General features: G+C 50.6%; 8 protein-coding genes across 8 annotated transcripts, besides 9 other annotated features; all 8 read left to right on the top strand.

Moving 5' to 3' along the window:
* Positions 1 to 196: 196 nt before the first annotated feature.
* Positions 197 to 228: a microsatellite.
* Positions 229 to 236: 8 nt separating this feature from the next.
* On the top strand, positions 237 to 2855 carry TraAM80_06288 (uncharacterized protein; the record flags this gene model as incomplete). Its single annotated transcript, XM_029383139.1, has 1 exon — positions 237 to 2855. One exon carries the CDS (start codon positions 237 to 239, stop codon positions 2853 to 2855), a length of 2619 nt encoding a protein of 872 aa, XP_029237005.1.
* A 10-nt stretch (positions 2856 to 2865) lies between these two features.
* Positions 2866 to 2921: a sequence feature (A-rich).
* A 186-nt stretch (positions 2922 to 3107) lies between these two features.
* Positions 3108 to 3129: a microsatellite.
* A 147-nt stretch (positions 3130 to 3276) lies between these two features.
* TraAM80_06287 (Cytochrome c oxidase assembly protein COX19) lies at positions 3277 to 3732 on the top strand (the record flags this gene model as incomplete). The annotated part of the gene is made up of 1 exon (XM_029383138.1): positions 3277 to 3732. The coding sequence occupies one exon, from the start codon at positions 3277 to 3279 to the stop codon at positions 3730 to 3732; it is 456 nt and encodes a 151-aa protein (XP_029237004.1).
* Positions 3733 to 4214: 482 nt separating this feature from the next.
* TraAM80_06286 (putative actin-related protein 2) lies at positions 4215 to 5420 on the top strand (the record flags this gene model as incomplete). The annotated part of the gene is made up of 1 exon (XM_029383137.1): positions 4215 to 5420. The coding sequence occupies one exon, from the start codon at positions 4215 to 4217 to the stop codon at positions 5418 to 5420; it is 1206 nt and encodes a 401-aa protein (XP_029237003.1).
* Positions 5421 to 5780: 360 nt separating this feature from the next.
* On the top strand, positions 5781 to 6404 carry TraAM80_06285 (U3 small nucleolar RNA-associated protein 24; the record flags this gene model as incomplete). Its single annotated transcript, XM_029383136.1, has 1 exon — positions 5781 to 6404. One exon carries the CDS (start codon positions 5781 to 5783, stop codon positions 6402 to 6404), a length of 624 nt encoding a protein of 207 aa, XP_029237002.1.
* Positions 6405 to 6595: 191 nt separating this feature from the next.
* Positions 6596 to 6618: a microsatellite.
* Positions 6619 to 6785: 167 nt separating this feature from the next.
* Positions 6786 to 7598, top strand: TraAM80_06284 (uncharacterized protein; the record flags this gene model as incomplete). Its single annotated transcript, XM_029383135.1, has 1 exon — positions 6786 to 7598. One exon carries the CDS (start codon positions 6786 to 6788, stop codon positions 7596 to 7598), a length of 813 nt encoding a protein of 270 aa, XP_029237001.1.
* A 370-nt stretch (positions 7599 to 7968) lies between these two features.
* TraAM80_06283 (kinesin-14) lies at positions 7969 to 11124 on the top strand (the record flags this gene model as incomplete). Its single annotated transcript, XM_029383134.1, has 1 exon — positions 7969 to 11124. One exon carries the CDS (start codon positions 7969 to 7971, stop codon positions 11122 to 11124), a length of 3156 nt encoding a protein of 1051 aa, XP_029237000.1.
* Positions 11125 to 11686: 562 nt separating this feature from the next.
* Positions 11687 to 11706: a microsatellite.
* Positions 11707 to 12055: 349 nt separating this feature from the next.
* Positions 12056 to 12115: a sequence feature (GA-rich).
* Positions 12116 to 12171: 56 nt separating this feature from the next.
* Positions 12172 to 12912, top strand: TraAM80_06282 (uncharacterized protein; the record flags this gene model as incomplete). The annotated part of the gene is made up of 1 exon (XM_029383133.1): positions 12172 to 12912. The coding sequence occupies one exon, from the start codon at positions 12172 to 12174 to the stop codon at positions 12910 to 12912; it is 741 nt and encodes a 246-aa protein (XP_029236999.1).
* A 355-nt stretch (positions 12913 to 13267) lies between these two features.
* Positions 13268 to 13296: a sequence feature (A-rich).
* Positions 13297 to 13820: 524 nt separating this feature from the next.
* On the top strand, positions 13821 to 15332 carry TraAM80_06281 (RNA-binding protein 4; the record flags this gene model as incomplete). The annotated part of the gene is made up of 1 exon (XM_029383132.1): positions 13821 to 15332. One exon carries the CDS (start codon positions 13821 to 13823, stop codon positions 15330 to 15332), a length of 1512 nt encoding a protein of 503 aa, XP_029236998.1.
* A 41-nt stretch (positions 15333 to 15373) lies between these two features.
* Positions 15374 to 15396: a microsatellite.
* Positions 15397 to 15545: 149 nt separating this feature from the next.
* Positions 15546 to 15576: a microsatellite.
* Positions 15577 to 15603: the final 27 nt, after the last annotated feature.

The raw sequence follows: 15603 nt of genomic DNA, 5'->3' as shown, positions 1-15603 counted from the left end.
GTGTCGTTGCCACCTATCTAGCGAGAGTGTAGTCTAGAGAATAAAATGTGAGATACCCTCAGAGCCATGTTTCTGGAGCAAGCTTTCTTTGCCCTTATCTTTCTTTCTTGTTATTTCGCTTTTATTTTTTATGTCATTTATTCCAAAGACGAAATTAAAAAAAAAACACGCAGACAGGAATCAAACAAAACAGACCAGAGAAAGAGAGAGAGAGAGAGAGAGAGAAAGCATCTGGAATGAGTTTGCATGAGATAAAAGATGTGCTGCTCAGCGAAAGCGTGGTGCGGCTTCCGCCGCAGTATGACGCGACCGACTTTCTACAGCTGTGTTCACTTAACGAACAGTACCGGATTCTTGCGAGCATCTGTCGTAGTGAGAGCCAACGCCTGTTGCGGCGGTTAGACAATGACTGCAGCGCACGCCACAGCGACGGTAGCGTGAATGCCACCGAGAAAGCTGAGCAGCAGCATGACGGCATCCCCGACGTTTATTACTCAGCCCGTCTCCTTGCCTTCATGAGTGGTTGTGGGCAAGAAACAGGGGCGTTGAATATACTCAAAAAGGAAGGCCTCCGTCAACAACAGCAGAGGGAGAAGGAAGAAGAAGAACAAGGAGAGCTGTCACGGAGATGTAAAGATCATGAGGTAGAAGAAGCGGAAGCGGCCGAGCGTGCACAACATGCTCAAGAGGAAGGAGAAAAAAGGGATGGATACGAAACGGCCAATCAGGAGCTTTGGTATAATGAAGAGGGAGGTTACTACTACGACAGCTACGGCTACTACGATGCGGAGGGGAATTATTATAACTTTGAAGGGGAAGAGGCAGGGGAGGCGGGACAAGAAGCCGAGGAAACAATCGAAGAATTAAGTGCACAGGTGCAGGAAGCAGTGATTGAAGGCATGCCGCGTGAATCGCAGCATAGCAATGAATTAGATGGCGATTCAGATGTGAAGCAACTCGCGTATCGCGGAGATGCCTTTGTAGCAGAGCTGTCCCGCCCAGTGAGTGATGTTGTGGTGGAAAAATTGACAACTTCTCTTCGTGTGGTGCCCGATGAAAGTCAACTAGCGCTATCTCCCTTCTTTCGTGGCGTATGCGCTTTGGAGCGTGTCTTCCAAGTTCTTGAGCAGTCACTCACTCCTGTGGATGTTTTTCTGAGAGATAATGATCTGTTTCCCTCAATTCCAGTCTGCACCGTTGCCAACTCAAACACCGCTTGGGAAGGGACTATTGAGAAGATATGCCCCGAATGCATTCACGTTCTTGCCACCAAGCAACATTTGCATATTGTGTATGTGCCGACCCCTTTCAGTAAAGGGCGAGAACAACACGTAGTAGACGAACAGGGAGAGAACTTGGGCATTGTGGCACCTTTTCTAGACTTCACAATGCAGTCCGGTGTTCTCGTTTCTATTCCCCTGCATAGCTGGTATGGCAGCTGCACCACCTTCTACGGAGCTTTAGGTGACGGCCGAGTGTTGTTTGAAATGCATGTGGCACCATCGGAACATGCGGCAACAACATACCAAGGAAATGGAATGACGCTGTCAATGATTTTTGGAATTTCTCCTGATGCGTCTTTTCGCGCTGCACCGCTGGCTTCCCGCCTCATTGAATGCTACCAGCAGCGCGTGCTGCACCACCTTGCAAAAAGTGGAGGCAATTTGGAAGAGTTAATCCCTCTTCAATTAATAAACGCAAATAGTGGTAGTCTCTACGCATCCGACATCTTGCAGCCATTGTTTGGCTACTCCGCCTTGCTGCTGTGTAAGGACGCTGGAAATACTTACAACATCAACACGATGGGCGAGCTCGTGTACGATGCTGCAAGCAACTCAGTGTTTTTTAGCAAGGAATACGGGGTGACTGAACGAGAGGAACTGCGATTGGAAGAGACCCTTTACCTTGCTCGAAACATGGAGCCACCGCAGTGGTGTTTTTTGCGTGAGGCACTTGACAGGGTGCAGCAGCAGGAGTCTGAGGAACGCGAAAAACTGAACGCGGATGCATGGGCCTTCTATCGGCGCGACCACCAACCTTCTTTTCACTACGTTGCTTTGTTTATACTTCCCTTTCTGCGTATGCAGGAGGCGTCAATGGCGGAACTTAAAAAAACTGAACAACGTCAACGGGAGCGTCTTTTTCAACAATTTTTGGACCGTCGTCGCCAGGTTTATGCTGAGGAAACACGACGCCGACTGAATGAGCAGTTTGCGTTCGAACGGCGACTGCAACTGCTGCAGTGTTCCATCGACTTTGATGTGCTTGTGGAACGAGAAAAGGCCATGCGTGCGATGACAGAGCGGGATGAGGTGCTAGAGCGGCACAGCGGTGAGCTGCAAGAATGCTTGCTCACCTTGTTGACCTGCCAACGCATGGGAACAACTCGTCAGACGACACCTGTAAGGGAGGAGGACGTGATTTTTGTCGCTGGACGTGGGGAAAAGAGGGCACTGAGACATATGGAGAAACGGTTTGGGCGGGAATTGAGCCACTCGCAGGACCCGCAGCAGAAGCGACGCGTCTTGGGCCACTCTGCACAATCCCTGGCAGTTGACGATTTTGTGCAGATGGTTGCGGACGGGCACCGTGGCCCCCCTTTGCCATGTGCCTCACGCATCTGCCACGGTAACTTTATCTTCCCACGGTGTGGCGATGAAGTGAGTGTGAGAGGGAGTCCCTGCAATGTGCGGGGAGGCAGTGGAGAGAGAGAAAAAAAACGAGGACGATATGTTGGGATAGTGGAAAAAATGGGTGAAGAAGAACAGGTGGGGAGGGAGGGTGAGAGAGGCCTAGAGGGAAGTGTGGTGGATAGAGCACATGACCCCCAGCGCACATATCGTAGTTCAGTCTAAGTAGCGCATCTTGTGTCTTATTATTATTTTTTGTTTGTACTTAGTTTTTTTTTTTTTTGTTTTGGTGCGGGTGCGAGTGCGCACGCGCCTCACGTCTGGTTTATGTTAATGGGCGACGCTGCAGACTAAAGCTGCTGAGAAGTAGACACTGCTGTTTGTGCATGCGTGCGTGTGAGGAAGTGGGACCGCTTTGTGCGGTTACCGGCACGAGAGGGCGAGACATTCACGCAGCCCTAACGTCGCCACCTCCCCTTCTTACTTTCTTTATTTCTTTTCATATATATTATATTATGTTGTTTGCCGCGTGGATGCATGCATCTACCATCGCCCACCACACTACAGCGAAAGCTCTCAGCTTTACGGCACGCGCAACGAGAAATCAAAAGCATACAAAGAAACAGAATAATACAAACGCGGCACTATGGCGAACGGTGTGACGGCGAATGCGATGCGTGTGAGTGTCAAGGCACCCGACTTGGGTGCCTTCCCCCTTGACCATTATCACGAGTGCACAAACGAAATCGAGGCCTACTATAGGTGTCTGAAAACTAATAACTACATTGCACCCATGTGTCGCGATCAGGTGCGGACGTATCTGCAGTGCCGCATGGATCGCGGATTGATGAAGCCGGCGGACCTCGACGGCTTTGGTATTCCCATGACGGAGTTTGTCCCAACTAGGCAGCATCGAATTGATTTAAAGCAGCAGTGGCTGCGGCAGAAGATGAACCAAGTGACAGCGGTGTGGGAAGAGAACTACAGGAGAGACGATCTCCAGGTCCCGGACGGCTACGAGCGACATAAGGGAGGGGACCGTGATGATGGTGGTGGTGGTGGTGTGGATGGAAAAACAAAGGGTGAAAGGAAGAATACATAAGGGAAGGAAGAAGTAGTTGGGGTGTTTGCACAGTCAATTGGTTTTGTTGCACTGCTGGCGGTGGGTGGGTGCACGAAAAGGAGAGGAGGTGAAGAGCGTTGGGTGGAATTGCAGAGCAGTTTATTTGGTGATGGTGCATCTTTCCAGAACACTGGGGGGCACTTGGTGCACGGGTTGGAAAAAAAAAAACCGACGAAAAAAGACATACATATATATACATATACATGAAACAAGGCGGCTTATGATGTGTGTATATGAGGTGGGGTGGGGTGGGAAAGCACTTGTGCATTTATTGGGGTTTCTACCCCGTTACTGGCGTCTCCGCGGCTGTTTCTCTTATCTTTTATAGAAGAGAGAGGTGCATATACGCCTTTTCAAGAGAAGCAAAATAGGCAGAGGAGTAATAACGTTTCTTTAGTGTCATATATTCCTGCGTTGCCTCGTTTGTTTTTTGTTTGCTTTTGGGTGCATCTGTGTGCTCCATGAGCACTGAAAAGCGGCCAGTGGTCCTTGACAATGGCAGTGGTTTTATAAAGTGTGGCTATGCCGGCGCCAACTTCCCCACTGCCGTTTTTCAGACTTCGCTTGGTCGCCCCGTGTTGCGATCAACAAAGCACTGCAACCATAGCAGTAGCGTCGGTGGAAACACGCACGTGGATCCGATAGTGCGTGATCTTATATTTGGGGACGACTGTAGCGGTATGCGGCACCTGCTTGACATGACGTACCCGATTCGAAATGGCATCATTCAGAACATGGATGAAATGTGTCTTTTGTGGGATTATACCTTTGGAGAACGGCTTCAGATAGACCCTACGGAGCATCGTTTGCTGCTCTCAGAGGTGCCACTTTTTAGCAGCAAGTATCGTTGCCATTTGTACGAAGTGATGTTTGAGAATTACAACTTTACGGCGATTCAATCAGCCGTGCAGGGGACGTTGTCCCTCTTCTCTAATGGTCTACAAACAGGCGTTGCGGTGGAAAGTGGAGAGGGTATCTCGCATTGCACGCCCATATTTGAAGGGTACGCCCTGCCCAGGGCGAATCGTCGCGTTGACCTTGGCGGGCGCAACATTACAGAATTTCTCATTCGACTTATGCAGCGGCGTGGGTATAGTTTTAACCAGAGCAGTGACTATGAGACGGTGCGACGAATGAAGGAACGCTTCTGCTACGCGGCAGTAGATACTCAGCTCGAGAAGCAGCTTGCCCTTGAGACAACCGTGCTGGAGCAGAATTTTCTGCTTCCAGATGGATCTTCCTGTAGTATCGGGCAAGAGCGCTTTGAGGCGACGGAGGCGTTGTTTCAACCCCACTTGATAGACATCGAGTGCGATGGACTATCGATGCAGCTGTGGAACTGTATACAGGCTGCCGACATCGATGTGCGGGCGCAGTTGTACAGTCATGTTGTGCTTTCTGGTGGCTCGACGATGTTTCCAGGCCTTCCGACACGTATTGAGAAGGACATGCGTACACTTTTTTTGGAGAAGGCGTTGAAGGGCGACCGGTCACGTCTTAGACACTTTAAACTTCAGGTTGAGGATCCACCGCGGCGGAAACACATGGTGTTTCTTGGCGGAGCGACATTGGCGGCGTTGACAGCGGAGCAGCCAGAGATGTGGTTGACTCGGACGGAGTGGCAGGAAGGGGGTGCGTCGGCAGTGCGGGCCCGTTTTGGTGCCTAGGACGGGAGAAGCGAAGATATTGAACACCTATGCATACGTTTATTTACGTATGGAGGGGGGGGGGGAAACAATATTGTGGAAAATGATGAACGTGTGTCGCATTGAGCAAAAACTACAGTCAGTTGTATTTCATCCCCTACACTGTATGAATACATGTGCACATACACATACCATAGCTTCTCGCTTTGACATATGTATGTGTTTCCCTGCTTGTTGCAAGCCCAGTCTGTGTTGCCACCCTTACTTTCCCTTCTTGCCGCTTACACAAGAGAATCGTGTGAGGTAACAGAAAAGGAAACGGGTGTGGAACTTACACTCACACACATTTGCAGCAAAAGGGAAATCGCATAATTTTGCAGCATGGGAAGAAAGAAGAATGTGGCCAGCCATGCCATCAAGAGTATCCTCATGAAGGAGAAAAGTCTAGTACAGAAGAAGAAGCGGGAAATGGACAGCTATCACGACACACCAGAGCCTGTGCTTTCACAAGTAAAAGATGAGGCCGCCGTGCAATTTCAACGTAACCAGCTCACCGTCGCCGCCCCAATGCAAACAAATATGTTTCTCTCCTTTAATAAGAGCCTCGGACCACCGTTTCACATCTGGTTAGACACTAACTTTATTAACTTTTCAATGCAGAATAAGATTGAGATTGTAGAGGGGCTTATGGACTGCATGCTTGCGAAGGTTATTCCATGCGTGTGTGATTGTGTTATGGCGGAGCTGGAGAAACTCGGAAAGAAGTTTCGCATTGCGCTTAAAATTGCGCGTGATAAGCGGTTTCGGCGGTTGACATGTGACGGCAAGTATGCCGATGACTGCGTTGTGCAGACAGTGACGAAACACCCTATCTACATTGTAGCGACCTGTGACCAGGAACTGAAGCGACGACTGCGTAAGATTCCCGGAGTGCCTATCATGTACATCTCAAAGCACCGCTACACCATTGAGCGGCTGCCAGAGGTTTACGGTGCCCCCGCATGAGGGAGGCAGAGGTGTACAGAGATGCGCATGGACTGTATACAGGCTTAACGAAAGTATTCGAATAAAAGCATCTGCTGAGGCTGCCCAGATGCAATTGAAATGCATTTATTAATTGGGGGGAGGGGGAGGGGGAAGTGATAAAAGCACTGCTTGCTGTTGTCTCCTTCCTATATTTATTGTCGCTGCTGCTTTGTGCGTGTGTGCGTGTGTGTGTTCGAATGCGGTTAGTGTAAGGTGCCCTAAAAAGTGTTTGTGTGACGTCTTGAGCAAAACGCTGTAGCTCACCTCTGTGCCCACGTGTGATTGTTTCTCTCTCTCTCTATCTATATCTTTGTTCTGTTCGTTTTGCCTTCGTTTAGGGCGAAGGGAATCGCTTTAAGGATGACGTGGAAGACGCGTTGCCCATCATTTGCTGCCGCGTCCGGTGTTGCGGCGTGTCGGCATCTCACGGCAGCTACCACGGGGTCTTTTGCACTGGGTGCGTCGTCTGCACCGTCTACCTCAGTACTTTTGCCGTTATCGATGGGGTTTGCCTTGCAAGAGCAGCGGCGGCATCGTAGTTTTCGTTTTTACCTCAACTTGGATGACCCCGCCGAGACACGCCGGCGTGTTGAGGAGGACCTTGCCCGTATCGACCAGGAGCACCAGCGCGGGACGATGATGCATCTTCACGCGCTCCTAAATCTTGCGCTTAGCTGTTATCAATCGCAGGATTACGTTGGTGCCCTTGAGTATGCAGAGTACGCCCACACCAAGACGAGGGAGCATAACAAGAATGCGACACTTCTCTACTTTACCGCCAAGACGTGCTCTCGCTGCGCCCTGGCTCTCGCAGAGGAGTACGAGGCCCACCTGCGGGAAATGGCGGAGAAGGCAGCTGTGTCCTCAACGTTGGCGCCGCCCCCATCTGTGGTGTTTTCAGCTGAGAGGACTATTGCGAAGCTGCGCGAGGATGCGGTGCGATACGATGGTATCGCACAGCGACTGTGCAACCGCCCTGACAAGGCCTTCATGCGAGGCTGGGGATCCACGTCTACCGGGTGGTCAGAGGATGCGAGGGGGATGGATGAGGCGCCGGACGATTTTTTTGGAGCGCGATGGAAGGAACGCCGCAAGCGGCCGGAACATGCGGCAATACGTCAGTATTATCAACAACAACGTGGTGATTGGGGCGGAACGGGTGTGCCGAAGTGAACAGCGGTCGAAGGGAGAAAAAGCGTTGATGTTGCTGTGTCCTTGATTGCCGCTATGCTGCGTTGTAGAGGGGTTCGATTTGTTTTCTACTTTGTTGTTGTTGTTGCTTTGGGCTTCACTCGTCGAAGGTGATTTTCCATCCTCTTGTTCTGTTACTTCTTTTTTTTTTTCTTCTCTCTCTCTCTCTGGGGTTGCAAAGTGGTTTAGTGGAGCGGCACATGTTTTGCGGCCGGGGTGGGGGAGCCGGTAACATATATATTTCATACACATTCTCTGCTTTGGGGGAAGATTCAGGAAACATCAAGCGCCAAAAGAAAAAAAAAAACAAGGAGTGAGGAGTTTGCGCTGAAGGAAGTATATATATATATATATGTCTCACAAACTCGATTTCACTTGCGGTAGTGATGAGAGGCCCGATGGTGGTTCTGCAGCTCACAGCCAGAATAGTGGAGCGGTGCGGCAGAGAGAAACGAGGCGGGATCATGTGCTGGCTTGCGAGATGTCCCCCCAGGTCACCCTTTCGAAGATGGACACCGCTGAAAAAATATTTTTTGCAGTACATGACGCGTCGGATGACCGCCGCTACAAGGTCTTTGTGCGCCCCGATGATATTCCGCGGCTGAAGTTTTCCAAGCTACGTAAAGCGCTCAGTAGCGTTTCAGGGAAGCCGCCCTTCTCGTTTGCTTTGTGGCTTGGGGATGAACCGCTGCATGGCAAAGAGGATGCGAATTGTGCTTTGCTGGGTATTACGCCGCAGACGGTGCTGCGCATGTGTCCAAGCGAGGCAGTGTTGTTACATTCTACCGGGGCCGAAGGCAGTGGTGCCTCCTATAGCAATAAAAAGGTAGAGGGAAGCTCGAAAACCACGGGAAGCTCCGCCGCACATGTAGAAAAGGTTCTGCAAGAACTGTCGGAAAATGCGGTGGAACCTCTGTCGGTGATTAATCTCAACCAGCGACAACGAGAGCTGCAGGCCCAGCTCTATGAAGAGGCTAAACGATGCCACCTTTTCTCCACAGATGACACGGTGAGTGGAGGCGGCAGGGGCGGATACGAAAACAATGACATGAGAGCTCCAATGCCTACCCCTCGGGAAGGGCAGATATTATACTCGTGCAGTAGCAGCGCATCACCTGCTGAGATTCAAGAGGGGCGCACCTCTGCAGATGATGGTTTCACAGTATTTATGGAAGACCTTCTGAGCACGAGGCTCATGCAGCAAAGCGGCTCACCACCGCCACTACCATTCGAGGAATGCTGCCGAGATGTGCCTGGCGAAGCTCAAACACCGGCGGCGGCGGCAGCAGCCCAGTCTACTGTTTGCGCCAACAGTAGCATGTCGTATTTAGAAACAATTTCGCGTGGTATGCAACTTTACGCCATGTATTTTCCAGAGGGTGTCGCTTCGCCTGGTCCACCTGCAGGCGCCCCCAGTGCTACTTTGTCCTCGGAACAGAAAAAGGGGGGTGAAAATGATTATGCAATGAAGGAAGCGTCACCAAGTAAGTATGAGTCAGCGGTAACTGCCTCCAGCGTGATACAAGGGGTGGGTTTGGAGGTCATCAATTTAGTGGAGGAGATGAGGGATGATATTAATGACCTTCTTGCCCTGCAGGTGCGAAACGACACTACCAAGCGCGCTCTTCAGCGGGAGCTTTTCTCTTCACTGAAGCTTGTAAAACAGCTGGAGAAAAAAGAGCAGGAGACACGCCAGCAACTTGACGCACTTCTGCTGAAGCTTCGTGATGCTCACGAGGCGAACGGAGTTCAAATGCTCTCTGAGGAAGAGCTTCGTCTGGCACTGCGCAACATGGCGGCCTCGCATCAGAATACGCGCCTCCAGAGAGAAAATGCCGCACTTGAACAACGGCTTGCGCAGGAAGTACGCAAGCGTCGTGAAATGGAATTTGCGTTGGAGGACATGAAAGGGCATATTCGTGTGTTAGTACGAGTACGGCCGCCGTTTCGGCTTCTGCGTGCGCGAAGTTTTGAGGTGAGGGAAAACAAAACAACGTGTGACCCTAATGCTTTGGATGAGGCACGCATGACGGCGGACGAAGGGCGCAACACGATTACCATCACGGATCCTCGTACGGGTTCGAAGCATTTTAGCTTTTACCGTGTCTTCTCAGAAGCTTCTACGCAGGCAGAGGTGTTTGGCGAGATTGCCCCCCTTGTGCAACTCGCATGCGATGGGATAAATGTCTCCGTGTTGGCCTATGGACAGACTGGGAGCGGCAAGACGTACACTATATTAGGCGAAGAGGGGCGGCAGCACACCGCGGCGGGGGTGACGGCAGACGATTCAGATGAGGAAAAGGAGGAGGATGACGATGGTATAGTCCCGCGCACCTTACGCATGTTATTCCACCAGTTGCGCGTGGAGGCGGCGACGGAGGTGGTTATCGTGCCGCCCGAGGATGACAGATGCCACGATGAAGAGCGCGCCACCTCCACATATGAGGTTTTATGTAGCCTTCTGGAGTTGTATAATGACAAGGTGCAAGACTTACTTGCGCCTCCGCAGCTCGTCGCCCCCGCCTTTAATCTTGGTGGCGGCAATAGCAGTGGCAACCCTTCCGAGCAACGTGGACCAGCACAGGTGACGCCGCAGTGTACCCTGAAGATTGGGCCCGATGGTCTTATGTATGTGGTGGGTCTTACACAACACGTGGTGCGGAACGCACAAGAAGCGCTTAGGGTGCTTCGTGAAGGCGCCTCTCGACGGCAGGTGCATGCCACCCAACAAAACCCCTGTTCAAGTCGATCCCATCTCATTTTCACCGTTTACCTCTCACAGAAACGTCGCATTACTTTGCGGAACGGCACTGCCTTCACCAACGACTCGTCTATTGCCTTTAAGCAACTGGAGAGCAAGTTGGTTTTTGTGGACTTGGCAGGGTCGGAGCGAATTGCCAAGTCACAGAGCGTGGGAAAGCGCCTGTTGGAGGCACGACATATCAACAAAAGTCTGGCGGCATTAGGTGATATCGTGGCAACACTCTCCAACGCGACCGCAGCTAACACCGCAGCTGCGCATGTGCCTTACCGGAATAGCACCCTCACTGCACTGTTGCAGGATGTAATTGGAGGCCGCAGCAAGACAGTGCTTCTTGCTTGTGTGGGTCCAAGTGACCCACCGTATGAGAACCATACAGCCGAGACCGTAACTACGCTGCTGTTCGCCAGCCGCGTGCGGTGTGTGCGAAACGTTGCGTCGTCATTTTCATTTACAGGAACAACTGGGGGAGGTGCTTCTTCCAGAGGCTCTGGGATGCCGAATGTGGAGCTGGATATGAATCACCCACATACCTCTTTTTCCTCGGGACGAGGCGCGACGAAGCTGTGGATGCGGCCGACGCAGTCGTCAAGACAAAGAGTTGGCTCTGTAGGTCGTCCCAGTGTCGTTGCGGCGAAAGATGCGGACCGTGGCGAAGACGGCGGGCGAACACGCTCACCTGTACCGCCGCAGTCACTGAGGAGCAATGATGCTTATGCCGAACAGCTACCGAGAATGCGGTTTTAGTCCTTTGCAGTGCCATTGGCAAAGAGAGAAGGGGGGCGGGATGTACGGAATGAGTAGGGGTCGAAGTAAAAGAAACGGGCTATGCTTCATCGCAGGAACAACAGTTATTTATTATTATTATTTTTTTGTGCGTGTGATTGTGTTTGTGCAGATATGTATGTTTTTTTTTTCATTTTGGAAAATGCTCGTGATCATTCTGATATTGTACATGCGCCGTTGGAAGAACTGTCACTGCTTCAGGCAACCTCTTAAAAAAAAAAAAAGATGAATTGTACAAGACGGACACGTTGTGTGGCTTTACCCGAAACTGACTTTCAGGCGAAGAGTGCGGCACTTACTTTACGTAAGTCCGTATTGCTCGTGTACCAGCGGATGAAAAGGTGGGTCGCTGAACACTGAAACTCGGGTGCATTTACAGGGGAAAGCAAATCTCCTTCTTCCGCCGTACTGGCCCTCTGCAGAGTCTACCCATGCCTTGTCCTTTGCCTGTCCGTGAAAAAAGTTTAAAAAGTTCTTCAGCAAGGTTTTGTTTTGTTTTTGGCATTGGGCATGCTTTCCGTGATTGTTGTTGTTGTTGTTCTTTTAGGTGGGGGGATTCACTGTATAGCGTGCGAGTGTAGCGTGCATTGAATTGCCACTAGTGCATGACCATTTTGCGCGTGAATGAGGAAGGAACGGACTCTTTGGAAGGAAAAGTGGTGACTGTGGCATTGTTTTTGGTACTTCATTTAACTCTCTCTGTGTGTGGAGCTGCATTGCTTATTGGTCAGTCTTTTGAGGGATCTTGAGAGATGGTGATGAAAACCTTTTTTTTTTTATGGGGAATTGGTGTAGCCCTCCCGTGGATTGGATGCATTGACAGGACCGGAAAGTGGTAGGATTAGTAGTGGTGTGGAGTGCTCGCTTCTCATTGCTTTCAACCGTTACTGCATCTATCCCGTTCTCTTTCTGTTGTTGTTGTTTTTTTTTTCTTCTCTCTCTCTCTGACTCTGTGGGCGGGAGGTAGTTTGGGTGACAGTGTGGGTGGAAAGAAAGAGAGGAGAGGGGATGCTGCGGTGTGCGTCGCACATCTGTCGCGCCGCCTCTTTGTTGGGGTACCCGCTGCGCCGGGCGGCCGCGATGGAGATGCTGTACGGCGGCGTGTGTGTGCAGCACCTTGCACAGATGCCTTTCTTTCTTCGGAAAACGGCATCGGAGGCGCTTCCTTCTCCGTCGCTTCAGCGCGAGCGGGACGATTTAGAGCTGGAGGTGAAGGACTCTGCCAACAATGTGATGGGTCTCCGTCTTTTCCCTGTTAATATTGGGATGCGGGCGAGGAATGAGGCGGTGCGGCTGCGAAGCGAGGACTGTTACAAGCGACTACTGGCTCAGCGGCGGTGCGCAGCTGCTGGGGAGGCGTTCCAGTTTCCTCTCCCGTCAAGACTTGCCACTGAAGAACACCACAACTTTGCCACGCCTAGGCAGCGTTACGCAACGCACTTTCACCCACCATCAGCCAAACTTTCTCTCTTCACCCGACCCGTTGACTGTGGGGAGAACTGCAAGGAGAAGACAACACCAGCTGAGGTTGCAGTGTACCACCCTCGTGCGTGGAGGCCTTTGCAGATGTTAAAGCCGATGCCGCACAACTGGAGCCCTACACTGCGTTCCTCTGGGGTGCGTGGGCCACACATGCAACTTATGCAGGAACGACTAGATGGAAAGGGATTTGGATGGAAACGCAAATCCCGCTCGCTCTGGCAGCAAGACATTGATACCGCCGGATTCAGGCCGAAGCGCTTCTTTTAGAGGACAGAAGGGGAAACCAGAATTGTGTAAAGTAACTTTTTGTGCCAAGATTTGAAGTGGCTTTGCCGGAAGAGTAGCAGGCCAGATTGCATGGCTGTCGAATGAGGGGATGTGTTGTTTTTATTCTTGTTGTTCTCCTCTTCACTGTCCATTTTACAACGTTGTTTCGTTTCGAAGGCCTCCGAATGTGTGAGTGCCCAACCATGTTTTTTTTTTTTACTGTTGCTATTGTCCTTGCATTTGTTGTTGTTGGGAGGGTTGAGTGGTGGCTGTTAGTCGCGGTTTTTGTTTTTGTTTTTGTTTTGCTTCTTCCATTGATGGTTTGTCGTTGTGGCTCACCTGCTCTTTCGTTCCCTTTTTTGTTTTTTGATCTTTTTTTATTTTCGTACGATGATGCGTTGTTTCACGTCGTTAGTACTACGACAGTTAGTCGTCTGGCACGTGTGTTTGCAGAGAAAGTGCAAAAGAGCCTTATCGTTCTATACACGCACACTCGCCGGTGGCACCAAAGTTGTTTTGGGTTTTTGTTTTTCAGGAAGCAAAAGGGAAGAATACATATAATTGCCGGAGGATTACTTTGTTGTTTATTTTGTCCTTCCTTTTTTTTTCTCTCTAGCCCTCATCCGTCCTTTTTGCAGTGATCGTTTAGCTTACTGTGCGTTCGTCATTAGGCCCGTGTGTAGCCTTGTCTTTCTTGTCTTTCCTCGGTGGACAATTCGCTTGCTTGCATTCCTGTCACTGGCCCAATCATCTCCCAGGTGGCTGAAGGTGTGTGGCGTACTGTGAAGCGGTAGAAGATCACCACCGTTAAGACCAACAGCAGTAGTCATTTTTGATCTGTTTCGCTCCCAGCGCAGAATCCTCCGGAGTGGAAGGAGAAGGTAAAAAAGGAAGAGAGGCGAATAAAAATGAACGCCAATCCGTTCTATACGCAACTGCAGCCGGAGTATACTTGCTACGGTTCACAGCAGCCGTCCGCAGGTTCGGGGTTTTTGCTTCCCACGGGTCAAATTACTGCGGCGGGATCCGGACCCACAAGCTTTTTGCCTTACCTTTGTGTGCCATCCGGCATGCAACTGCCGCAAGACCAGAAAAAACAGATGCCTGAAGGCAGCATGGCGTCCTCTGGTTGTACGTTGGGTTCAACTCCAGCTGAAGCAAAGGATGGGGAACTCACCACCACTCCTTTTTCCGGAGCATTACATGACATGTCCAATTCAATCTGGGCAATGCAGGAACCAGTTTCCTCTAAAGCTGTATCACTGCCGAGCCTGAGTTCTGGTAGCTCGTTGAACTACTCTTTCTTGGGCACTAATTGCATGATTTCAACATACAACGCGCCTGTAGCCACACCTGAAACCTCTAATCAAACATACCTCTACCCGGTTTCTATGAAGACCGAGGAGAATGGGCAGACTTTTATGCTTTTTCCGTCTCGGAACAAGGAGGTGCCCGACCCCGTGAGCCCTGCGTACTATTTTTTGGTGAACTCTCCTCAGTCACTTGGGCCGCTTCAATACACAACCAGTACGATGCAACCTACTCAGCCTAATCCGATGGTTTTTGGAGCCAATGCATCAGCGGTGCCGAAGAACTCACGTAATGCACCACAGCAGCCCTCACCATTCCAAATGCCTACAGGACAACAACCTCCACCTGTTTCCAACAATTTTGGTATGCCGTGGCCGCCTCATTACACCTCCAACATGGCAGCAATGACAGCAGGGGTATATCCCAGGAGAATTGAAAATCCTAAAGTGCCGCATAAGGATACCTCAGCCTTTACTGCGCATGGTCAGCAACGAGCCAACTACACAAACACGGCCTGCCCTCCGTCACTAAATTTAATGCCATCCCCAAACTTGGGCGGGAATCGACGTCAGTCGAGTGGTTGCTCACATAGCGGCAATGCTACGGTGCAGAGTAAAGACAGCAGAGAGAGTGGCAACAGCGTTAACGCCACCGCCACTTCTGGTGGCAGTGGTAGTCAAGAACTAGAGCGTCAGGGGGGGTTGCCGTACGATGAGGATCCTACGCCTATTGATATTACCAAAACGCAGCTTATCGTGAATTTTTTACCTCAGCTTTTAACCGATGAGGGTTTCCGTGAACTGTTTACCCCTTTTGGCGAGATACACACGAAACCAACAAAAATTATCTACGACCGGGGGGCCCGACGGGGCAAAGGTTATGGGTTTGTGTACTACAAAGATGGACGCAGCACGGAGGCTGCCATCAAAACCGTAAACGGGTTGTCATTGGGTGGTCGTCGGCTGAAGGTTCGATATGCCGATCAGCAACGAAGAAAGATTGATTGTGATAGTTGCGAGGGCGATGAAAAAGACGAAGAAAACGAGGAACTTCACGAGGAGCTTGAGCGGCAAGAAAAGGACCTCGACAGCCGCAGTGGTGTTCAATAAGTCCTGTTGATGAGACACCTGCAACGTTTTTTTTTTTTTTTGGGGGGGGGGGGGGGGTCGGGGGTATTTGTCTTCACCAACGCATTACAGTGAGGCGCAGGGTGTTAGTAGACGAGGACGTTAAATTGGCGTGATAAGTGTGAGAAATAAAACAAAACGAAGAAAATCCACACCCATACCCATATCAGATGAGAACTGATTGTTGCCTCGAAGTATATAATATATATATATATATATATATATAAGCAAGGCGAGGACGTTATTTGGACAG

Source organism: Trypanosoma rangeli, assembly GCF_003719475.1.
Source record: "Trypanosoma rangeli strain AM80 chromosome Unknown Tra_15.4_contig_00225, whole genome shotgun sequence".
In the NCBI taxonomy this organism is placed as follows: domain Eukaryota; phylum Euglenozoa; class Kinetoplastea; order Trypanosomatida; family Trypanosomatidae; genus Trypanosoma; species Trypanosoma rangeli.
Note: the sequence above shows the minus strand (reverse complement) of the source record. Positions and strands in the feature narration are given on the sequence as shown.